This window comes from Abrus precatorius, unplaced genomic scaffold, assembly GCF_003935025.1.
Source record: "Abrus precatorius isolate BTA unplaced genomic scaffold, Abrus_2018 Scaffold7, whole genome shotgun sequence".
Taxonomy (NCBI): domain Eukaryota; kingdom Viridiplantae; phylum Streptophyta; class Magnoliopsida; order Fabales; family Fabaceae; genus Abrus; species Abrus precatorius.
In genome coordinates, this window is record NW_020874417.1 from 25,751,293 (window position 1) to 25,776,378 (window position 25,086).

General features: G+C 31.8%; 3 protein-coding genes across 4 annotated transcripts; all 3 read right to left on the minus strand.

Annotated features, from left to right (window-relative positions):
* Positions 1–2,556: 2,556 nt before the first annotated feature.
* On the minus strand, positions 2,557–6,043 carry LOC113872799 (R3H domain-containing protein 1-like). The gene is made up of 6 exons (XM_027510623.1): positions 5,873–6,043; positions 5,372–5,475; positions 4,551–4,628; positions 4,359–4,430; positions 4,129–4,226; positions 2,557–3,818 (listed from the first exon to the last, which is right to left on the minus strand). The coding sequence occupies exons 1-6, from the start codon at positions 5,894–5,896 to the stop codon at positions 3,238–3,240; spliced, it is 957 nt and encodes a 318-aa protein (XP_027366424.1). The 5' UTR covers positions 5,897–6,043; the 3' UTR covers positions 2,557–3,237.
* Positions 6,044–7,444: 1,401 nt separating this feature from the next.
* LOC113870913 (N-terminal kinase-like protein) lies at positions 7,445–19,741 on the minus strand. The gene is made up of 21 exons (XM_027507458.1): positions 19,209–19,741; positions 18,971–19,069; positions 18,739–18,890; positions 18,441–18,513; positions 18,236–18,358; positions 17,655–17,763; positions 16,353–16,432; positions 16,113–16,194; positions 15,194–15,333; positions 14,992–15,102; positions 14,748–14,864; positions 14,541–14,630; positions 13,565–13,618; positions 13,262–13,336; positions 13,085–13,160; positions 12,880–12,979; positions 12,463–12,532; positions 10,483–10,556; positions 9,716–9,822; positions 8,569–8,826; positions 7,445–8,074 (listed from the first exon to the last, which is right to left on the minus strand). The coding sequence occupies exons 1-21, from the start codon at positions 19,332–19,334 to the stop codon at positions 7,803–7,805; spliced, it is 2,388 nt and encodes a 795-aa protein (XP_027363259.1). The 5' UTR covers positions 19,335–19,741; the 3' UTR covers positions 7,445–7,802.
* An 857-nt stretch (positions 19,742–20,598) lies between these two features.
* On the minus strand, positions 20,599–23,262 carry LOC113872419 (ubiquitin carboxyl-terminal hydrolase 2-like). Of its 2 annotated transcripts, none has more exons than XM_027509959.1 (6): positions 23,160–23,262; positions 22,898–22,951; positions 22,705–22,751; positions 21,912–21,958; positions 21,692–21,794; positions 20,599–21,610 (listed from the first exon to the last, which is right to left on the minus strand). In XM_027509959.1, the coding sequence occupies exons 2-6, from the start codon at positions 22,926–22,928 to the stop codon at positions 20,834–20,836; spliced, it is 1,005 nt and encodes a 334-aa protein (XP_027365760.1). In that variant the 5' UTR covers positions 22,929–22,951; positions 23,160–23,262; the 3' UTR covers positions 20,599–20,833. The 2 variants fall into 2 exon arrangements, with proteins under 2 accessions (XP_027365760.1, XP_027365762.1); XM_027509961.1 differs by having other exon boundaries at positions 20,701–21,610; positions 22,898–22,955; positions 23,161–23,250.
* Positions 23,263–25,086: the final 1,824 nt, after the last annotated feature.

Here is a 25,086-nt window from a genome sequence, read left to right on the forward strand (position 1 = left end):
TGACAGAGTCTCTCCTTCAACAATAGCAAAAGCAAGTGATAGGACAAAATTATTCTCATTTTGTGTCATTGCAATCAACAATGTGTGACGATACTTACAATACAAAAATGTTTCATCTACCTGAACAATAGGTTTGTAAAAGTTGAATACTTCCTTATATTGATGAAAACACTAAAACAATACTCAAATACTCTAAATCTATTTTCCTCCTGATGCCCAACAACAAACGACTTCGTTTCAATCTTATAAACAGGCCATAGAACATGAAATTGTATGTACTCTAATAATCTTGGTAATGTAATATATGATTCATCTTAGTGACCAAATATTCTTACAATCGCCTTTTATTTTGTCTTCCAAGTTTTCTTGTATGAAATTTTATATCCAAATTGACTTGTCCTCCTTTCTTAAATTAAACTTATAAGCAATGATAGTTCAAGATTAACTATACCTACAAAACAACGAAATAAAAGAGGTAAGTCCTTTATTGTCAAAAGGCTTCACGAAATAAGATTTTATGCAAAACTTATCAATGATGTATGAACAAATCAACTCTGAATCTAGCTTGGTATGATCTTGAGATATTGTTAGGTTGAGACATGTATACTTACCTCCACACCTTGCTATTTTTCACTTTCTTGAATTTTTAAGCAATAATGCTCTTATTCTCCATGGACAACTATTGTTATAGTTTAAATACCTCACATATAACTTTGTTGGTTTTGACTCAACAACAAAATAACTCTGATGTATTTTCATTGCATGTTGTTTTAAGGCATTTTTAACTTCTTCTTTGGAGTCAAATAATAAACTCACATGTAACGGATCTCCAATAACCTATGAAATGTCATCACTAATTTCTTCTGCTTCAATTTCTTAGTCTGGATGGTTCCAATTAATATAATTGTAATGTGGACTTATATTCCAAAAAGGTATTTTACCTACAACTACATATAAACAGACATTATTCATCATTAAAAAAATAATTTAATCAATATACTCTATAAATATTACCTCTAACATTTTTTGGTTGTAAATTTAAGTTTGATTCAAAATCACCATCTACATCTATATCCGATGAACTGTCTAATGGAATATGTCCTTCGTCAATATCATCATCATCATTGACTTCATCTTCATCTTCATAACTACATAAATCTGCACATCCTTCAAAATACATACACTTATTCAATATGTATTGTCACTAAAAATAAGAAGAAAATTAAAATTATAGTATAATTTATACCTTCTGTAACATTTATATTCCTCATTTCCATAAGGTTAGGCGGTGACATTGATAAGCTTAAGTCCAACATATTTGACCCAACTCTTGAACTCTCACCAAATGCAATATCCACGTATAATTCAATAAAAGTTGTAATACTTTGTTGTTGATACACACTAATCATACAATCAATGTCTTCATCATCACATATATCCAATGCAGTGTATTGTTTAACGCTTGAATTAACCACAAAACGAGAAATTATTCTAAATATGAAATGATTATTACTAAGACTCAACTTGTCATAATTTTTTTTTTTAATTTATAAAACTTATTCCTCTTCTTATCTTTATCATTTTTTTTATCTTCAAATGTCACACCTTCATTTTCAACAATTTTTCCATTCCAATATATAAAAATAATAATATCATTCATCCTGTATTTATAAAAAAATAACAAATAATTATAATTATACTTATTTATATAAATAATTATTTTAAATTATTATTAACATACACAAAAATATATTTACTAAATATTCATAAATTTTAACTACCTCTATTTATTTTAGTAATTAAAAAATTACAATTTTAATAATTTATCAATAACAAAAAACTCAAAAAAAATATCCAAAATTTACTAACCTTAATATTCTTTAAGCCTTCGAAAGTTTAGAAACCACTTCTACACTTCAATTTGGTTGCACATCCGCATACATTATATACTCAAATTTTGCTAGATATTTGGATGCAGCAGCAACATGTTGAATAGAGGTTAAAAGGAATTTTATCTCAAATGTAGACGAATTTAACAAGATTTCGTCCAAAATTGAGACAAATTTAACAAGATTTAAACATGTGTTGAAATCTTGTAGTTTCGTCCTAATTTTATACAAAATTATTAACACGTGTCAAGTTATCGAATATTTCATTCCTCTTCTAGACAAAATGATTAAATAATAAAAAAAAAATTGTCTGACTTCTATATGAAACATGAGTTGACATAACAAAAATTTGTCTCGGACAAAAAATAAGTTTTTTTCTTTCTTACTTTATTTTGGTAATTAATTTTTAAAAAAACATTATTTAAATCATTCAACCGTCCAAAAAAGGAATAAATCACATGATAGAAACTAGAGAATAAATTTAACAAGTAATCAATTAAATCTTACACAACACATTGAGGTCAAATACCGGTTCAATTAATAATAAGAATTTTAAGTTATTTTGCAAAAGGCCGTGTTTTAAAATATAATAATATTAAAATGCTAAATACAAAATATAGAAACTAGATTGTATTCTCTCAAAATAATTGCTTCTTAAATCCTTTATAAACACTGATCTGATTCCAAGTCCCGTTAACATCCTTGGAGGATGCTTAGGTGAGCTTTTGGTCATCTGAGTTACATACAGCAGAAAAACATAATTCATTACCCCTTAAAATCTGTAAAAGATAACGTTATTGCCATCATAGCTGGGAAAGGAAAAAAAGGAAGTTTAAACATGACACAGTCAACAAATTTGTGATTTTAAATATAAATATTATATACATAACACTCTCCATGATAGGGAAATCATGTACTCCCTGGGAGCAGCCATAATGAAAGCCAACTCCATGACACTGACAATATAGTAAACACACTAGAATGAAACTGGAACTGCATTGTATCTTACAACATTTAGATGACGGGCCAAACACCATAACCTGTCCAGTCAGCTACCACCATTAGTGAAAACAGGTCCAACAAGATTCTGGATAGTACTTTCAAGATGCCTTTTGACTTGGCTGCTAATCAAGATACTCCAGCACAATCAGAGAAGCACTAAGCAACCAACATGAAACTACGACAGTCTTTTGCATGAATCTCCTGAGAATTGTGTATCAGAAATTTTGAGTAAAGCATGCTCATTACTCATCTTTGTGATTGTGATTGAAACCTTGGGAGCACCTGCCAGGGTCCATTTGAAGCAACAGAAGACCATTCTGCTTCGAAGATATCACAACCTTCTCTGCTAATTCTTCGTTATTTCTCCACTTTTACTTTTAGGAACAGAACCATCCTTCACAGAATGCACTCCTAAAGCATGAGCAAACATTCTCTTTGCAGCTCCTAAGTGCTCCTTTTTCATGTAGTCTTTACTTGCTCTTTGCCCCTGTTTTCCGTCTTGAGAGAATTGTGGCAAATCTTTGTCAAGGGGTGTTTGATCATTCCTTTTATTAAGTGAGGCTGCATTTGAACTGCTAGTGTTACTAATTTTGTTGTTTGAGTTCCTTCTTAGGGGTAAAGAGTCTTCAGAATCTTTCGGGAGATTGTACTCTTCACTATTCGTATCTTGAGCATTCAATTCATCTGTGCGCACACTATCCCTTGTACTATCATTAGCCAACCCATTCAGATTCTTTGTGTGCATTCTTTGACCTAGTGCATGTGCAATCATTCTGCGGGCAACCACAGGCACACTTCGCGGCTTTTGTTCCCCAGGCCCTTTTACCTCTTCCAAATTCATAGAGAAAATTCGCTCACGAGCAGTTAAATAAGCAGCTTTTCTCTCCTCCAGTGACTGCGGAAAGGATGCTGTATTTGTCTGCAAGACTAAAATATTCAACACACAAATTAAGGCCCAAAAAACAGACCACCAGTCTATTTCAGAAGTCATTAAGAAAAATACTATTTTCCACATGAACTTATTTAGTTATACACAAGTTGTCATTTTAAGTTATTTTTGCAATTTTTTTATGAATTTGTGTAACATGCATACCACCAATAGTACATCACATTCACTTCATGTTTTACATGCTTGTCTTTTATAGTGCAAGATTCACCAGGTAGGTAGGAAGATGAATATTGTGCATGATGTACTATGGTAGGTGGCAGAGAGAAGAATCAGTAAGCACGGTATTACCTGGAGGGGCCTCTTTTCTCCTTAATATTTGGTGGGTCGTAATCAAAGATTGAGGTTCATCATACTTCCATAGGATATCACTGACAAGGATTGGAGGTCTGCAACCCATCAATATATAAAGGTTATTCTGTAAAGAAACCTTGAAATAATTGCTGAAATACTAATAAAATAAAATAATCTATGGTTGATATAAAAAAGCCAGGAGATAAAAAAGAGGGAAGTTCATTTACATAGATGTATCTGGACATCTCTCCAAAATCAAGTGGCGATCATCTCCTTCGCCAACAGATTCATGTGCAAACCTGGCACCAATTATAAGTTATCAAATAAAAGAAGTAAAGAACAGTAGAGACAGGTTCAAAATGAAATCATAAAGGAACTTTGAAATTGACTCGCAAAAAATAGAACTCATGAGAAAATACCCAAATATCTCAGCGAGGCGATGCAATAGAAGACGGTTATAAGAGTTCATTGGCTCCAATTCCAAAATCCCATCCGAACTATTGTCAATAAAAACAGATATTAAGAAGCATATTATATGATAGCATCCTACCAGGGAAAAACACTTCCAACCATTCTAAAACAACTAGTTAACACAACATGCATATACCCAACTGCCACAGAACCCAACTACAATCAAATGCTATAAATGACCAACAAAACAAAGAGCCACACTCCAAAAGCCCCAACTTTACAAACTGCTAAATAGCCTTAAGAAAATTTAAATTCCAACTGAAACTGTGTAAGATGTACTATACAGTATTTACATTAATAAGTAAACTGTGATGCTAACATGTTTATCATAGTATTTGAACCAATAATAAGTGAACTGTTTTATTTTGTACATAAGAATTATTCAACTAAAACTAAAAATCTCTATATCGAATTTGAAACCATTTTAGATTGCAACATTTTGTTTTCTAATTTCTAGTATATTGCACTGCTTTCTTTTCTTTTAGGGGTCACAAGTACATGGGGAGTACACAAGAATTTAAATGTTTGGTTAATTAGAGAAAAAATGGAGAAAAATAAATTTGCTTAAAACCATCCTTCCCATGTCCTTTGATACAAAGTGTATGGATCCATTGAGTAATCAAAGTTGCCTATAATCACGCTTGAGACAAGTACAACATCACTAGTTTCATACTTTCATAAACTAAACGTTTAACTTTCACCAGCTATAGTGACAGTTTGGACTATACTCAGGTTAAACGCCACTCAAAAACTGTCTCATAAATATTACCTAGTGTCATCATCCTGAAGAAAGTTAACCAAGACTTCTTCCATCGTAAGAACTAAATGCTTGCAAGGAAGGTTGTCCTTGACAAGAAACGCCAACTCCTCAACCTGAAATACAAAAACATCAGTTGAAAGTTTTAAACACATGGAATTTTGGTTCTTATAAAGAAGAGATGCTCCTCAGTGCCATGCCAATTGATAACTTAAAGGCAATGCAAAATCATCAAACATGATATTTAATTGACACCAACCATAGAATTTCATCACGCAAACAGTCCTCAGTAAAATCGTTCAATTAACATTAAAAAAATGAACAAGCTTGATACGAAAACATTATCCTAGGGTTCTGAAATTTGTAACTTTGGATTAAACAATGCAATCAGCTGCGACTAAAACGACGTAAACCTAGAAAGAGAAAGGGCATGACCGCACAAAATTGCAATTCATCAGAGCATGACTCATATAAAGTATATCGAGAGAAAAAAATAGAATCGAAAAAGCATACCATGGCGAATTGGGTCACACTCATATTGAAGGGTTGAACAGAGTCAAAGGCTTTTAGGGTTTAGGGTTCCCAGTTACAAAATTTAAAAACATCCAACTTTTCACTTCAGCTTCAGATTTCATCAAACAATGCCTGCGTGTTGGAGTTGCTACCATCAATTTCTTTATGTTTATTTTCCTCAAATCGTAAATATTCTTTTAACTAGGTTTTATCTAACATGCACCGTGTCAACACTTCCCACAAACAAAACCAAGTGAATATCACCCGTTAGATATAATAATAAAAAATTGAATGGTCCAGATGACTAACATAAAACTTACAATAGAAAAAGGATTTATATGTTTAGAATATTGCAAACTACATTTAATTTCCGTGCTAATTGATAAAATTTATTTTTATTTATGATAATTATAATAAAATTTATAAAAAATAATTAAAATATATTAATATATAAATATTTTATATTACCAATTAATAACATTATTATATCAGTAAAAAAATTAATTTTTATAAAAAATTTATTTATATCATATTTAATTGATTGATAGTCATATTGATAATAGATAAAGAAATACTCACAAATTATTTAATATTTAATTTTAAAATGGTCATAAAGTTAACTTTAAAATATAAATATATTAATTATAAATGAAAAAAATAAATTTAAAGTGTTTAAAAGATCATCCTCTTTCTTTTATAAAAAATAAAATAAAAAATAATTTATACTGTTTAAAAAATAATATTTTTAGAAAATAATTAAAAAAATATTGAGAGATAGATTTTTTTATAAACTATTCAATTTAATTTTGTCAAAATAAATATAATAATCATACTAAATTAATATATAATAATGCTTTTATTATTAATTTAATGAAATACTTTTTATATTAGAACAAATGCGTTATACTCATTGCATAATATATTACAATGTGTGTGTATTAATCCTTGGGTTAAAAGGAATGGCTCGTCGATCCAAATTTCAAGGTGACCATTCTTTCGAAAATTTTTCAAAAAATTATCGATTCACTGACACGAGATCAAAACCGAATGAACAACTTTGCATATGACTAACGTGATGGAAAATGGGATAAACATGTAAACACAGTACACGCTGGATGCTAAGAAACTCTTTAGTTTTAGAAAATAAATTTCATTTTATTTTTATTTTTATTTGTACAATTATCACTTTGTTTTTATCCTTTTTTGTTTTAAAATTTTATATAAGAAACACTAATCATTTTACCATTTTGATTATTTACTCTATAAATCTTGTAGTGTAGTAATTTTATAATTGAAACTGATTACTTAATTTTAAATTTTATAATGATGTTTCAAATTGTTACTTAATATAAACTATTTATATTGTCCCTCTCGTGATTATTACCACTCCTATTTAAGTAATTAAAATATCTATTATTAATATAATTATAAGAGAAAAAAACATTTTAAAAAAATCACTTAAATATAAGTATCAATAAACACTTGAAAGTACCAATAATCACATCCTATAACAATGCGAAACTAATTACAGTGCATGAAAATGTAAATGTTCAATACCTAAAAATGATGTTAATAATAATAAAAAAAAATACTTTACTATAACAAAACATGAAACTAATTACATTGCATGTAAAATGTTAATCGTTCGACACCCAAAAACAAAATGAACATACCCCCAAAATATATAGTGAGTACCATAACTAGTTGCCTTAAAATAATTGCTACCCTTAAGATTTCCCTTCAAAGAAAAATCCCGACACTTAAAGAATATTACAAAATCAATTATGCTAATGGAAAGCACCAATCTAATTCATATTGTAGATGGATTTCTGTATTTTAACATGATCAACAGCCACCAGAAAAAAATAAGGCAATGTACAGATTTAATATTTCCTTGTTCCTTTTGATTTCCCCCAAGAAGCAAACCGGTTTACATCCCGGATGATGTCCGGTTTATCCGCTGAGCACCTAATTTTGGGGCGGCGGGTTTGGCACCGCGACCTCGGCCAGCTGATAAGGGCTTGGCCTTAGTAGTGGGTGCAGGAGCAGCAATGGCAGCCCAAAGATCATCATCATCAGTTCCAGTTGATTTTAAATTTAAAGGTTTTGAAGTTTTTGGAGCAGGAGCCGCTATGGAACCCCACAAATCATCATCTTCATCCTTGCTCAACTTTGGTGTACTTTTGGAACGCGAACTTGAGGCTAAAATAAATAAACCTTCCAATTAGTACGAGTACATAAAATTCACCAAATAAGTAAATGAATTGACTATTGAGTAATTTGGGTTGGGAATATTCCTTTTGAATTAAGGGACATTGTCCAACTTTAAAGTTTTAAGCGCAGATCACAGGCTATCTAAAATGGCAGCAGCATCTCTAAACAATAACTGTAATATTTTCACTAATATTCATATTAATACCATCCTAGCATACAACAAAATCTCAAAGTTCATTTCTAAGTAAAAGGTAACTAAACTAATTCACTAAATGCCAGTCCAATCGTTAAATGCAAACCTGAACTAGTTCATACACTAACATCAATCACTTTGTGAGGATATTGTCGTTAATCAATATATTTTTTAGACGCTAGTACATAGATAAACTTTCAACCTGACATTTGAAAATTATTAACAGAACTTGCAGTCAATGGAAATGAGGAAATGCCAACCAAAATACTAATAGTTGAATGATTAATACCTTGTTTTGTCTGTGAAACAGGTTGAGAAACTGGCCGCCTTTGAGCTGCTTGAATGTTAGCAAGAGCTGGAGTTGGCTTTATTTCTTCAAGTGGTTCCAGATCATCCCATCCATCCTTGTCATTTTCATGATCCTCGTCAATTCCATTCTCTAGATCTCCCCAGCCATCTGTTGATGTTGGGGATGTCGGAATGGGATGTTCAGCAAAATCTGTTGTGGAGCTTACACGAACAGGTGCTGTTGAAGGAGTATCTACAGCTAGAATACCCAAAAAGAAGTGAAATAAACTTAAATTGTAAAGATATGCCCAGAAGGAAGCCACTGCAATGAAGCAGAACAAATTAACGAGGCATCAAAAGGTCAAATAAGAGAGAAGATTGAATAGCTTTGCCTCAAAGGTGGATAGGGAGATAAGGAATGAGAGTTTCAGTCATGCCTTCCCCCTCAGTTTCCACTTTTCTTCTCCTTATTTGTCTTCAAATAATAATAACACAAAATCACCCCTGGGTATAATCAGTTTGACTTTTTTGGGCCCCAACATGTACGTAAGCCATTTCAAAAAAAGAATGTGACAGGTATAGATTTCAATGACCTTAAACCCCTTCATCCACAAGAAAAAGCATCTGTCTTTAAATGTGGAGAAGGTGCAGCAGACCAAGCACAAAAAGATGAACAAGAAAGGAGTGATATGCGCCACAAGTTTTGCCGACTCATCTCATAATAGGAGCTGCAGCTCAATTTTTTGCTAAGCTCTCTCAGAAACAAGAGAAAGAGAGAGAACAAGTATACCAAGAACTTTTCTCTTGCAATTTGTTATTCAAGAGGATGATTCCACCCTCTTAACACATACACTCATCATTCTCAAAATTGCTTTCATATTTACCTCTCAAATGAACATCAAAGGTGATGACATTATTCCAGTGATGTGTGAGTGGCTGAAGTTGGTTACAAAAGCATTACTAGGATTTAAAGTTATTTAGAGAATCATGATACACTTTTTAGATGTTCAGTTGTGAAAACAAAGGCTACTCAAGAGCTTGATGCTAAGCAGGCCAAAATTGGGAGGGGAAGATTTAATCACATATTCAGAGGAAATAGCACTAATCAAATCACATTTAAAATAACAAAAACTGCTCATTTGGCATACCTGAGCTGGCATTAGAAGATGTTGGAGCAGGCATACTAGAACTCACAGAAGCAACTGGAGGATGATCAGAAGGTTTACCCTTCAGAGTCAAGGAGCTCATGGCCCATCTACACAGCAATGAGAGATAAGTCAGAACTGATGAGATAAATATGAAGAAACAGCTCCATTAAAGAATACTGAAGCTCTGCTAGAAAATCAGGTAAACAAATATTATGCAGAACTCCTTAAGTAATAGACAAGACTACACCCAGGTACTAACTTTTTCGATTAAGTACCTTATCAATAGTAGCGTGCAACAAAAGGTAGAATCATTTACCTAGTTTATATATTGTACACTAGCAATCACACCCCTCTCTAAGTCCCAAACAAAAGGCAATTTCTGCTGTAGTATATCATTGTATCAAAGACACGTGCATGCATGCGTACACATTCTACCAATTAGTTAGTTAAAACTGCAAGCTTCTACGGTTTAGCATTACAATCCACCAATCTGTAATCCTCAGCAGGCCACTCCCAATTTATGTGGCCCCTAAATAAAGTTTTTAGCTATTTGTATTACTGTTACTATTTATTCTATGCTATACAAGAAATCAAGATTTAGCTATCATACTTTGTATTTTTAACTGACACTAATCTAGAACAAGAAAGGGGAACTTCTTAAATAATGGATTCTAAATTACTTAAAAGAAAGTCATGCAGACCCTATTGCTAGAACTTTTTTGCTTAACATTGAACTGCCTAGCCGCACAAAATTTGGACCAACTTACCCAAGTAAACTAGCATTTCCTGGAATTGATGAGATTCCCATGCCTGAAGCCTCAGTAGCCTCTGCTGTATTTGTCTATATAACAGAGATAGATAAGAGCATGAATCAGTATCATAAATCACCATTAAAGAGGGAAACTGTCACTATTAAAGACAACTATTTAAACTTCCAGCTGATCTAAAAAACTAAGAAAATTGGCCCACCACATAAGACGAGCTTTTTTTTTAATATGGTGCAACACCGAACTGTGTAAGTCATACTTTTTAATATTAGGTTTTCTCATATTTGTCCAATACAGATAACATTTGTTAAACCCCACAAAATTTCCTATGGTTTCAACCTTGATGTCATACTTCCATTACTATTGCAAAAAATGTACTACTACAATCAAGACCATGATGGTGCATAAGCAAAAGATTAGTCAGTCTGTACATATATGGTAAGGATGTAGCTTCTTCAGCTGTATGCTCATGAAGATCATCCAAAATATTTTTAGTTTACATAATGACATGAAGGCATCCAGGGAGAACCCACAAAACGTGGAATAATTGACTCGTGCTTTCTTCACACAACAAAATGTCGTTATAATAAATGTGTTTTTTAATTAAAAGAATCTACCAAACAGCATTATTAGTAAAAAAGTATAATTGGAGATAGCATGTAAAGGATAATAAGGAACCAGCTACGTCACATATTGCACTACTATTTCTAGAGTTAGGTAAAATCTAAAAAACATTAATTAAAAGAAAATTGTTTGAAATTATAAGGGAGACATGCATAATTAGTTTTGGTAAAATAAAATATAGATTTAAAGAAACCAAAGGGTGACCTAGTTATGTTTGAGGAGGGTAGATGTTCGCAGTGCCAGAGAGAGGCTGTTTCCAAGACTTGATCTCATCATAACCTTAAGATCAAAAGGCAATAACCTTACCATTGCACTAAGGCTTGCCCTCTTAAAATTATAGTTAGTAATTAAAAAATGAATTTAGAATTTATAAAATGTTAAAAAATTATAGTTCAAGTTTGTGTTTGGATGAGGTAATAAAAACTTTTAGAGAATTTAAAATTTTAAGAAATTTAAATTACATCATTTAAATTTCTATTATTTTAAAATATTTTGTTTGGATAGAGTAATTAAATTACTTACATTCTTAAAAATAAAATAAAATTATCACTACATTTAACAAAATTAATTGAAAATATGAAATTTAAATTATTTAATCAACCATAATTAAATAAAAATATGAATGAAACACAATAAATGAATAAAACAATTTCAAATTCTCACTTTTTTGTTAGGATTTAGAATTCTCTGATTTTAGTCTATTAAAAATCCCCCTAAAATTCCTAGAATTTTAAATTCTTTAAAATTCAATATCCAAACAACAAATTTTAACCCATAAAATTGTAAATTCTTTCAAAAAATGAATTACTCCCTTGAAATATCTCATCCAAACACACTCTTAGGGAAAATACACTTTTTGATATCTAATGGTGAGTGGATTGGAATAGAAGAGGTGTGGAAGGGAATAGAATGCAAAAATTTTACCATTCCATTTTTTGGATATTTTATGATGGTTGAAAAAAGATTGGTTCCATCCCATACCCCTGAATCAGAGGGGAAGAAAAAGAGGTGTATTAGATCAAATGGCATGCATTACTTCAAGTTCCATTCCATTCCATCTTATTTTAAACATCTAAATAATGGAACTGAGTATCATTTCATTCCTTTCCATCAATCCGAACATAGCCTCTAAGCTGCTCCAAAGAGATTGTATTACAATTTATTATATGGGGGTGGATTTAATATATGAAATCAGAAGTTGTAATAAATATATATATATATATATATATATATATATATATATATATATATATATATATATATATATATATAATTTTAAACTTACATCAAGGTTCTTCTCACAGATATACAACCAGATTTAAGAACCATATTACTAAAAAGAATTCCAGACTATACCTTTTCATAATATTGCTTCGCCATCTGCAAAAATTGATCAACAGCTTGAAATGCCTTAGATCGAACATCACTGTTTGAACCATGACAAGAATAACATATAATCACTGCCTTCAAAAATCAGAAACATCCATAATTGGCAGAACACCCAAAAGTGGCACATACACAAATATAAATATAACTAATCATACAAAAGAACATCCGGTATTCAAGATTCTATAGTCAAAAATTAAAAACATAAAAAAAAAAAAAAGAATTAAGCAGCAATACAACTATTTTCTTAACAAAAAAAAAAAAAGAAGACCAAACACAAAAAAATATTGAGTGGTGGGAAATCAATTTACTAGAGAACTCCTTATCCACAAATGGCAACAGGAATATAAGGATATAGTAAACCATCAGCATTCAGCAGGATATAACCTGTCAGGATCAATTGTGAGTACAACAACATTAGGAAGAATCCGAGTTGCAATTTCTGTGATGTCATAGTAGGAACTAGTGGCACATAAGGCCATAATACCTGAAAAATCAAAACTTAAAATGGTGAGAAGATACTGTTTGAATAATTCATCAACTGCAAAACTGAAGAAAAAGATTGATAGATAGATGGGAGCAATTCTAATACCTGCTCCTCGAGCAGGTGGAAAGGTATCACGTAAAGCACGGACTGTAAATGCATTAATCAACACTCTCTTTCTTGTCTGAAAAAATAGCTCTGAGGAGTCAATTAACCAAAGAATATACACTACTAACATTAAATAAAGTACAGCAAACTATTGAATGAGCAGATATCATATCATACCCCTTCATTTAAGTGGTTTGCAATATTTCCCAATAAGATGGTAGTATTTGTTCGTATAGCTGGTTCTTCGTCAACCTACAAAACAAATTGCAGATTTTTAAAATTTTAGAAAACAAAATGCCAGGAAAAATTATATTTTTAATTACCCAGAGCCCCGCCTCATCCCCACTACGCAAAAAAACTTATAATGCCTCCATTTCAATAAAATGATTCAAATTGGCAGTCAGGTTATCAGTAAATTTTAAGTATTCTTCACTAAGTCATCTTTAATTCCACACACATTAATAATGGTCAAGGCAGTACCTGTAACTTTGACAAATGCTTTAATAATGACCCTGAGATGGTCCTTTGAGACAGCTGCAATTATAAGACAAATAACATCTTAGCAAATAAAAAAATTAACCACAAAAGCTTCATCACATAGAAGAGAAAAATTGGGAGGGGGAAAAGGAAAAAAAGGAACAACAAAGATAAAGAAACTGAGTTTTTGAACACATTGCATTTTTAACAGGGTTCAGTAACACATATTGAGGGATTGGGTAGCTTTGTTCTGTTGACTTTATTTTTCTATGTACTTTTCCATTTTTCTCTTTTGTTTAGGAGGACTCCTTATCCTCCACTTTGTAAATTTTTCTGTCTTGATGAATTTCTTCTTATATCAAATTTAAAAATAAATAAATAAGAATCAATCAGAATTCAGTGACCATTTGGTATTATTATTGAGAATCAAAAGCAATCAAATATCTCATTGATATGCATTAAACATCATTTATGCAAACTCAGTAACCAAATCTGAGTGTTAGAAAACATTTATTCAAATACATATTAAAAAAGCAAACTAGTTCTACGAGGAAGCAATAACAGCTTCTCCGTGACACTAATTCTCAAGCTCTGACCTCTACTAAACATGGCAAGATATTAAACTTACCAAACATGGATAACATTCAAAGCACCATCCCTCCCCTCAAACAACCCATTAAGATCATTGAGATACCAAGGCATACAATATCACGTTAGATCTAGTCACAACTTAGCCCCAAATCAGTAAATCACTAATATTAATTTGTTGAATTCTTTCCTAAATCAATATAATTAAAAAATGAACTGTACATTATACCTACCACGCAAACAAACACCAAAAGCCAGTACTAGCAATATAACTGTCATAACAAATTTCACAAGTCCACAGTGCTAATTAGACAAATAATATCTCCCATTTTTAAAGTAAAACCAAAAGGGAAGAAAAATTTGCAAACATGAACATAATAAATAGACATACTTTTGGAGCCAGAATTAGCATGGACTTGAGTGTAAGTTCCCTCAGAAAAGCAGATGTATCAGCAAACCCAGTAGCAACGTGGGGGTAAACCTGATCATAAGTGTCAACAATAAAGCAAAGTATCCACATTGTTAACAGATCTTTGTATATTATATGACAAAAAAAAATAAAAAGAAGATATTAAACCATCTTGTTCTGACTACATACCTGCTCATCAACAATTTGAGCTGATAATGACTCCCCATATTGATCAATATGTTGAAGAAGGGCAACTCGAATAGCTCGATCATTGGAGGCAAAGAGTTTAACAATTGTTGGAAGCACCTATATATTATATATAGAAATCCAACATAAGCATTAGATGAATCCTGATTAGAGAGGGAGATAGAATGAAGCACAGTAAAAAAAAATGGAAAAGGAGCATCATAAAGGTATTGAAATTGTCATACACCTTGACACGGAACTCATCAGCTGAAAGCCAGGAACCCATTTTCAATATTGCAGTCAAAGCGGGCGCAGCAGCTGAACCAAATTCAAGTGCAGAAGCTAATAAAGGAAGTAACTGTGAAAACCAAAATTGTCCGACATAATCAATTGGGATAAACCGTGGATCATGTTAAAAATTTACAATCAGAATTTCAAAAGAGACATACCTTTTTCAACACAATCTGACGAGGAAGCTGCTCTGCTAAATTTGGTAGCTTGCGGAAGAAGGTGTCTTTCTCAACACTATCTTTCAAACTAAGAATTTCCATGAAATGTATTGTGTCTACCAACTTATTTTGAAAATACTCTGCACATTCATTACCGACAAACTTAAAATAAATACACAGAAAGGGTTACAGAGGATTAATGAATTACATCGGGACTACAAAAATGATAATTATCAAAAGTTCAAAACAAGAAAGGCAAACATTTAGAATGTGGTATAGATTATTGAACCAGATTTTATTTTTGCTTATTTTCACCTGATCACAGAGTAGAGAATTTTTCACCTGATCATGAAGTAGAGAGTTCCCTTTTAAATATGGAAAGGCTAAAATCAATTAACTTTAAAAAACACAAAACACCTATGCATACAACCCCCCCCCCCTTCCTCCGGTGATTAATCCTCTTTTCAAGAAAAGCCACCAAATTTCTCTGATTCTCTTTCTACAATCTAGTCAGGAAGTTAAAGTTATAGAGCACATTTCAGATTTAACTGCATTCTGATAAACTACAAAGCTTTACTGGAACACATTAAGTTAAACACAAAACATCTTTCCATCCAAAAACTATAATAAGCATCCATCTCAAAAACCATTTAGCTATAACTAATACCATATTGTCAATATACGACAAATTACCAATGTATTCTCATGCTATTCTCAGCTACAGTCTACGACAATTCTAAAGGCAATAACAATGAGCCCAAATACCTACTACCTAGATATAACAAACACTGGATCCTATATAGCTTATAAGATAAACTGAAAAACATGAATCCTTCAAAGGAAGCAGTAAAAGTACCACAATGATAAGTTAACAAAGATTCAATAAATGATAACTGTAAGTACATCAAGAATCACTCACCACTGTTTTCTATAAGCTTAGCTGTATTTAATCTACGAGAAGGCATGGAACTCAGTAGCCGCTGGTAATCTGGAAGCAGAGACTGTGAGGCAAAGAAAAAAAGATATAACAGAGATGAAGTATGAATATTTCATTAGAATGAGAAATAAAAGTAACTGACAGAGTAAAACCTTGCTTAATCTTTTATATGCAGTAATAACTACAAAAACAAACCAAAATTAAATTCCTAAGCAGTCTGACCTTGGGAATGGAGGCAGTGTTGCGCAACTCCTCCGTTTTGCCCAACTTTATACCAGAAAATAGCTCATAGATTAGGCAACCTATAAAATAAGAATTTTTATTGAATTAGAGAGGTCTATTTGGAAAGAAAAAGACAAAAAAGGACAAGCTAAATCTTTGAACCTACAAAATCTGTGTAAATTAACGTAATTTAAATTAATATTCCTCTAATATGTGAACATATTCTTAAAGAAGATTTATATGAGAGAAAGGTAAAACAAAATATATAAAAAAAGTCCACAATACATACAATTGATTGGCCATTATCAGCAACATTATGCAATGTAGATTTAACAACAACAAATATTTATCCTACTATGTGACTGTGAGGTAAGTTACATGGATTATACAATGCCACTAAGCTGTCAAAAATCAAATTTGTAGAGATATTATTTATCATGAATTCACTTTTAATGATTACCTCCAGGGTTCTTTTTAGCCTTTTTCTACTCTTATTCATAGAACTAAAAACCATACAATCAACCTTTATCACAAGTGTCTAGAGTGACCATCTTTGCACATTTGTAAATCACCTTAACTGTTTTTCAACCATCTTACTAGTTTTAAGGATTAAAGATATTTTATTTATAGCTCTTTCCTTTCTCCTTAAGAACTAACATGATATTTATGATCCCTTCTTAGCAAAAAGGGCAAGTAGAAACATAACCAAGCCCCAAAAACAAAATGGATTTTCATTCATTGTACTTCATTATGTAAGCAAGTGTAAAGGACAATTCTCCAAAAAGCTCAAGTTGTTAGGTGATGGTTCAAGACTTGTTTTTATATCACTAACATACCTCCTCATAAATAAGCCCTTTGGGCCTGAAACATAGATATCATACAGGCTCAATCTACCTATGCTGAAATTCAACTTTATTTAGAAGAAGGGGTGGCAGTGAAGGGTTGAATTCCTAATCACTTTATCATAGAAACTTCGATACTAATTCAAGGACCAACACTCGCAAAAGTGAACAATGTTTTGGGCAATTTTCAATATTGGTTTTTATATCTTCAGTAGTAAGAAAAAGAATGTAATTTCAACAAATTATAAAATTTATTTGTTTCTTTTTATGGAAGCAACCATTTATAAACAAGAATCAGTTCTAAAATATAAGTTGTGTTTCACATTATACAATCACATTGACTAGGCCAGACAATAAGAGGACATTAAATGTCACCATCAACAAGCAAGTGAAAATGCAACAATACCAGAATATTCCTTTGTTCCATTCCACCTAATCATAGGAACTGAAAATAACATACCCATGCCCCAAGAATCAATGGCCCATGGAGGTGACTTCTTAATTGCAGGCCAGTCAGATTTTGCAAGCTCCATTGGTTTGTATTGTGATCCAACAAGCCATGCATATTGCTGAATGGAAAATATGAGGAACATAGATTAGATTTCACTATTTGAGATTTTTTACTTTTATAAACAATGAAAAGGCCTGATCAAATTCTTGCAAGATGCACCCCCCCCCACCCCCCCACCCCCAAAAAAAAAGAAAGAAAACCCCTTCCAAGAGAGCATCAATAAAACGTCACTCAATTTTTCCATTGACACATTATAAAAATGGATGCTCAAATGCTAAAAAAGACCAGTGAAGTGAAGCAACGCATGGCAGAACTTTAGAACAAGATTCACACTTCAGTCTGCCAGAGAGTTAAAAAGTCATGACCTTTTAATGTCATACCAATAAACTTTAAAGTATGCAGAGGGATTACTTTACTAGGATGAGTTGCTAACATCCAAACTTTACAAAAAAGGTAAAATAAAAATTCAATGTGAAACGCTAAAGCTGACAAGAAAAGGTACTGCACCCAATTTCCAAACACTAACTTACCAGCATTTGCCCAGAGGAAGTTTCACTACTCCCATCAAACTCGGATAGAACATCAAAAGCATGGAGTTTCCAGTCCAAAGTTTGTGTGACAACAACACTAGCCAAACAAACATTACCATGAACCTGAAACATACGAAGTTAGTCAAGAAAATACTGAGAAAGCATCTGGTGAGCATAAAATCATCTTTGGCTCGGGTATACTCACAAGTTTACAATCGTTATTTAAGAAGCTCACAGCTTTTGCTATTTGATGCAGCCCCCAAGCATAATATTCATCCCTACAACCCCAATAAGGAGTGAAATATAACAAGTGAATACTACCAACTCGATTCATAAACCAATCAATACTTGACTTAGCATGCTGCATAATTTCCATAAAACAACATTACAATTGAAATATTGTACAATGAAAGACTACAAGATAAATTATTGAATCCAGTGAACTAAAATAGAATGCTTTAGCAGCAGAAATACATGATATGAAGCAGGAACTCCACCGATACCTTTGTGTACCTTCGAGACCCAACTCCCTAATCTTGTCCGACAGCGGCATAACAGGTTCAGTCACAATATAAATTGTAACCTTAGGAGAACCGGCATCAAAGGTTTCAATCTCCGTGCTGTGAAGAAACGACAAAATATTTGGATGCCTAACCTGAAAAAGTGCACCATTAAAAAGAAAAATAATCCAAAAAAGTTGAAATCACGCAGCAACATGAAATAAATTAAACCTACAGTGCGTAAACGCTTGACACCATTACGACCCGCAGCTAAATGTCCGTCCTGAGCATTGGTCCCAGATAGAGAAAATATTGACACCGGAGAACCATCATCCTGAAACCAAAACCATATTAACGTCAAATTAGTAAGGTCTAATTCCAAATTGAAGCTAACATTGACATACACATTAATGTTTTTATGTAGTTGGGAATTAGGTGTTTACCAATAAGAAGAAGAAGAAAGAGTGAGTTACCTTGGAAGTGCCGCGACAATGAAGCCAAGAGCCCCAAGCAGAAGGGTAAGGTTCGCCGATGTTGTATGGGAGATCTTTGAGGCCCGTTCCAGATCCACCCACCACTTCTTTCAAGAATTTTAACATTCTTTCGATCCACGATCACAACGCTGATCTGATCAGTGATTAACCACGCTACCTATATAAATATATTATACCTATAACTATTACTGCTGATACGTTTGAGGATCTGGTTTACTCTTCACTCCGCGCCAATACCATACAATACAATATAACACAATACTCTGGAGGAGAAATTGGATTCCTGTCCCGAACCAAGACACTAGCAAGGACTCCCTTTGCTTTACCGTGCCTTTTTAATTCTTTATCTTCCCATAAACAAATGTTAACTTCGTGGTTTTAATTTCTATTAAATATTAAACATAATCAAAGAGATTAATTCGCGTTCCATTTTCACTGTCGGAAACATTTTTGTTATTCTCTTACGATTTTTTTAAAATTCTCGTTTAAATAAATTATTGTAAAAAAAGCAACGCCTCTTTCTTTTAAAATTTGTTATTTATATTATTAGGATTGTTCATGATACTCTCTTTACATTCAGTAAAGTAAATGTAATTTTTTATTTTTTTAAGACAACGGATAAATATTTTTGGAAGCAATGATGATCAAATCAAGTATTTTTTTTCTCAAAAATACTTATGGATTGCCAAGTTTTAGTGAAAATATAAATTTAGTCATAGTAAAAACTCGAAGACACACCGACCACAAAATTCCAAATACTGCTAATAAAAGAGCAAGGTTGGTACAGCGTAGAATGGCGTACAATTCTTGTACGTTCTCTTCTTGAAATCAAATGGTTTCACTCAAACATATGCTTGTAAATCTAAAAGCATCAGGCACGTTCCACGCTGGCCAGGAACAGATCATAAATAACAAGAGATGATATGATGCGTCCAAAAGGGAATCAACAATCGAGTTGCCTGCAACCAAAAACAGAAAGATGCTGGGTCCATTGCTTCTGTTCTAAAGAGAATCAAGAGATCAGACCATTCAGTGCTCTGTAAATTAATGCTAGCATACCTCTGAGTAAATTTTATTCATTTAATGTCCTTATTTTATTTTCTCTTATGTGCTTACTTACGAGTGTATCCAAACTAGACCCCCAATAATTCCCACATGAAATAAAATCAGTAAGCCCAGAGTCGTCATCAACTTTTCCAAAACAATTTTTTTAATCATTTCACGATTTATTCAGAGGTACTTAATATCACTAGCTTTTGTTCAACTTATATGAACGAGGAGTTAACAGTATACATTTCACGCTCTCTCCTTTCACCTGCAGGAAGAGAAACCAAGGGGAGAGAGGGAGGGGGGGGGGGTGCAACGATTGCTTTTAAGATTAATTAAATTCATCTCCTAGCAAAGTATATTATTAAATCCAGATTCACTAGTAAAGAGAACTCATGAATCTTTCCCAAACAAAGTAAACCTCAGATCAGAAGAAGCTTGTGCATCAATACTAAATAGACAGCTAAAAAAACATCTAGGTGCAACGTGATACATATGGGAATACCCATATCTGGGGGGTAATCCACACAAAAGGTTCTATAAACTGACAACATTCTTCACCTAGGGCTGCTTGTTTTCTGCTTAGCCTTCTCAATGAGGGGCTTCAACTGCTTCTTCTCAGCAAGAATCTTTAGAAAGTTAAACAAAAATGGTATGTAGTTGTGTTTTCTACGAATATTTTCTGTTCTCCACTTTTTGAATTTTTCTTCCTCCATTAAGATCTTCTCAGTAGCAGCTTCAATCCCAGCATTTACTTCAGAGAGAGAATTGTTCAGTACCTCAAAATTGCTATTGTCCACCAGTCTATCTGACTTTGATGCTGCCAGCTGCTGCAAAATACGCTCCCTCCTCTTCTGAAGTTCCTTCAGTTCAGCAGTATACATCTCTTTTCTGTTCTTGATGACTGCCAGGAGATTAAATCTTATCTCACTTTGGGAATACCTATCAATGCGCTCCTGGATCACAGGCTGCACCATCTTCAGCCATTCCAAATCACCTTGCCCACCAGAACACTGACCAAGGCTGATAGGACCCTCCTTTAATCCATCCAGTTCGTATAGTACCCCATCAACAGGTAGATAGCTTATAAAATGATAAACATCATCATCTTTGCCAGCAACCTTTTGCTCTTCAGGAACAAAAGGTTCTGGCCTTGCAAAGCTATTATGTGCTGCACGTATGGCATCACTATTATTGATAGCCAAACCTTTGAGTTCAGGAGGAAAGTTCTTGGTAAATTCTTTCAATTTAGTCAACTCTGGACCGATGTCAATATCTGGTGAATTCATTAGAATAGACAAGATCGCTTGGGTTGCACAAGCATTATTAATTACCTACAAATGGATTGCTAGATCAGTAAAAACATAAAGTGAAAAGCAAATTAGGATATTGACTTTTAATTATTAAAAAATAACCTGGCTAGCAAAAAACAAGTTAGGGTTGGGATCTTTGATTACAACACGATCATCCTTTTCTCCTGGACGCCATTTGAAAAGAAAAATCAACCCATAAACAGGCCTGAAATTGAGGATGAAATCCCCACAAAAACAGAGAGAAGGCAATTGTTCACACTTTAATTGTCATGACCTATGACTGTCATTAGAAGTTCAAGACAAGCTGAGATAGTACACCAACCTAAGACTGTTGAGAGAGTCAAGGTCCAATGAATACAGCTCCTCAACCTGCCAAGACATGTCTAGGCATGAGGTTAGCATGCACAGAAAAAATTCTTACTGAAACCAGAATGAAAAAAAAATGATTTTGCTGGGCCCTGGTATTTACCAGATTTATTTTGAATGACAAGATTAAACAATTTCTTTGGTCATTAAATTGAAAAATATGCAGATTTGTCAGTTGAACAATTAAAATCAATACTTCTCTGATAGTTTTCAAGTCAGGTTGAGACAGACCAAGATTGGATCCAAAGAGTGCTCTGGAGTGGCAAGAAATAGTAACCAATATATGTTCAGGCTTCAGTACATGGTCAGGAACAGAAACACCTTCACCAAGGTAAAAGCTATTCCTACGGGGATGTAGAGGGAAGGAGAAGCCCTTTCCCCTTTCATGTTATAATATTTCATTTTCTACTCTTCATGCTTCCTAGTATGAAGCATACAAAGAATTTTCAAATTCCCTTCTCTGAAGGTGGAACTTCAAATCCATTTTTATTAGTTACAAAAATTACCCAATGAAAATACTCCGAATTTTAAAAATTCGTTTGTTGGATATCCAAACTGGAATTTTAAACAAAATCATTTTAAACCCACTTATAAAATATATTACTTCCTTTAAATTCTTTATCCAAAATGCATGCTTAGCGAAACAAAAAGTCCTAGAGTAGAAACAAAAATCAACATCCTACACCAAGCTCAAAAGTCAAAACTATGAGCGGAAAAAAAAAAAAAAGACATATATCCAACAAAAATACCTGTACGCCTTTCACTTGCATTTGCTGAATAAGTTCTGTAAATACACCTGAGTCCCAAAAAAACAGTAAAATTTAAGTCTAAAACAATGCACCATCAAAATTTATACATAAAAAAGACACTGTGAGCCCTAACCCTAGCCACAACTCTAACCACGTATTCATGTCGAAAACAGAAACCATTCACTAAGCATACCGGGATCGGACTCAATGGTGCACCAAGACATGATTCCAGTTTCTACGAAGCAACCTGCGAACAAAGAAATGAACTCAGGTTCAGCTCAATGATTTATTTTTTTTTCATAATTTTGTTTTCCTCGTCGCCGAAAAGATAAACGAATCTTATTCCCAATTATCAATACGGTAACCAGAAATATTCCACTCGTAAAAACACGAAGCGATCCTAAAATTTAATCCGTTTCGAAATAAAACGACGGGAGAGGAAGAAAAAAAGGTACCTTAGCCTCTCTCTGATATCTCCCGGTTAAGGCTTTGCTATTGCTTCTGCAGTGTAATTCCACTCTTCTTTTCTTCCACCCTTCACTGTCGACTCGAGGGTTTATACTCCACCACATTATTCAATAAACTCTTTTATTTTATAATTAAAAACAGAATCTTGCTAATTACTCGCAAATAAAAAGTTTTTTTTTTCCAAAAATTACGAGATAATATATTCAAAATTGTAATAAAAATATATTATTATATTTTTTTATAAATTTTTAAAAATTTAAATGTTTGATTAATATTGTAAAAGTATCAGTCTGTATTTATATTAAAAATTATTATTGTAGAAAAATAATATAAAATAAGTCATTTTTGGAATATTTTAACTTTAAAATTATAAAATATTTTTAAAAAATTTAATTAATAGTTGATAAAAAAAATAAGAAAACCAATTACATTCTCAAATTAGGTAAAATCTCCTTCTTTACATTCTTATTTGCAATATAAATAAATATATGTCAACTTAAATATACGGTTTAACTGTAGTTTTAATTATTTTTACTAGTTTGAATTCATAAATTTATGTTATTAAAATTTTTAATGAAATTGAATTTTCATTTTTAAATTTATGAAAATATTGTTTTTCATTTATTTTTCTAAAATTCTGAAATTATTTTTATATAAAATTACATATTTTGATTAATGAATTTTTAATCGACAAAGGTTTAAAATTATGTAATTAATTTGATTTATAAATATTTTAAGTAAAATATGATAATTTAAACTTTTTAAATTAATATAAATTAATGAAAGTAGCCAAATTTAACTAATTTAAAATGAAGAAAATTGATTAGTTTATAAAAGCTTAAGAAACAAAAGTAAGATAAATAAAATTAAAAGATCAAATTATAATAAATTCTTTTAATTCTATTTTTTATTAAAAAAAATTAAAATCTTGTTGTTATATAAATAAAAATAAACTGAATAATGAAAAAAAAAAGATAATGACAAAACCAATGAAGGTTGGTGGCTTGATACCATTTAATCAAGATTTTGAGTTTTTATACATGTAAAAAATTTTGAATAACATACATACTCAATGCACAATTTAAGTCGAATTTAAATTATATCAGATAAAAAAAAAAAAAAAGATAATGACGGAGAATGGAACAAGACTATGGGCCACCCTTATCTCTATCTCTGGGCCAATCCAGCAAGGAAGAATATTAAAAAACCAAGCCCGCTCTTATTTCCATCTCTTGTGTCACAAATACTAAATCTTTTTTCTTTTTTAAATACTAATGAATTCTTGGCCTTCATGACTTCAGGTGCTGATGTATACCTTTTTTATGTGCACCAAACAAAATTTTTATTATTTTTATTTATTAATTTTAAATAAACTGTATGTAGTGCATGTTATGTTCTCTTAAAATCATTTTTATATACATGAATTGTAATTGGAATTATAAATAAAATTTCAGTCAAATCCCTTTATCTTTATACGAAAAGCCTTAGCAATCAGAGTTTTAAAAACAATTTATTTAGAAACTAAAATATATGCTTTTTTATTTTTCTAACTTGTCATTTATATTAAATTTAAATATCATTGTGATCACTGTGTGATATTTTATTTTATTTTTTATATAAAAAGTTTATAAAAAATTTCTCAAATAAAAAAAATTAAACTATCCTTGTTATTTTTATTTTAATTCTTATATGTAATAATTTTTTTCATTATGATATTTATATATAACATAAATTTTATTTTATTTCTTACACATAAAAATATTATAAGAATTAAAGTAAAATTTATAATTAAAACAAGTTAAAAAAAGTTGTACCATAGGTTATAAAAAATTATTTATTAACTCTAAATAATGTTGTTATGACTTTCTTGTTGGGAAAATAAATTAATTAATTAAATAATGTGACTCATATGAA

What these genes read in the sequence shown, in the direction of transcription:
- LOC113872799 (XM_027510623.1), bottom strand. Translation starts at nt 5,896, where the DNA reads ATGAGTGTGACCCAATTCGCCATG. An exon ending in CTTCAGGATGATGACACTAG is followed by an intron (nt 4,629 to 5,371) that starts GTAATATTTATG and finishes TATTGACAATAG; the next exon opens with TTCGGATGGGATTTTGGAAT. An exon ending in CGCCTCGCTGAGATATTTGG is followed by an intron (nt 4,431 to 4,550) that starts GTATTTTCTCAT and finishes AATTGGTGCCAG; the next exon opens with GTTTGCACATGAATCTGTTG.
- LOC113872419 (XM_027509959.1), bottom strand. Translation starts at nt 22,928, where the DNA reads ATGTCTTGGTGCACCATTGAGTCCGATCCCG. An exon ending in CACCATTGAGTCCGATCCCG is followed by an intron (nt 22,752 to 22,897) that starts GTATGCTTAGTG and finishes TTTGGGACTCAG; the next exon opens with GTGTATTTACAGAACTTATT. An exon ending in GACTCTCTCAACAGTCTTAG is followed by an intron (nt 21,795 to 21,911) that starts GTTGGTGTACTA and finishes CCTCAATTTCAG; the next exon opens with GCCTGTTTATGGGTTGATTT.
- LOC113870913 (XM_027507458.1), bottom strand. Translation starts at nt 19,334, where the DNA reads ATGTTAAAATTCTTGAAAGAAGTGGTGGGTGGATCTGGAACGGGCCTC. An exon ending in CTTCCTCTGGGCAAATGCTG is followed by an intron (nt 17,764 to 18,235) that starts GTAAGTTAGTGT and finishes TTTTCCATTCAG; the next exon opens with CAATATGCATGGCTTGTTGG. An exon ending in ATCTTCTAATGCCAGCTCAG is followed by an intron (nt 8,827 to 9,715) that starts GTATGCCAAATG and finishes TGGGTATTCTAG; the next exon opens with CTGTAGATACTCCTTCAACA.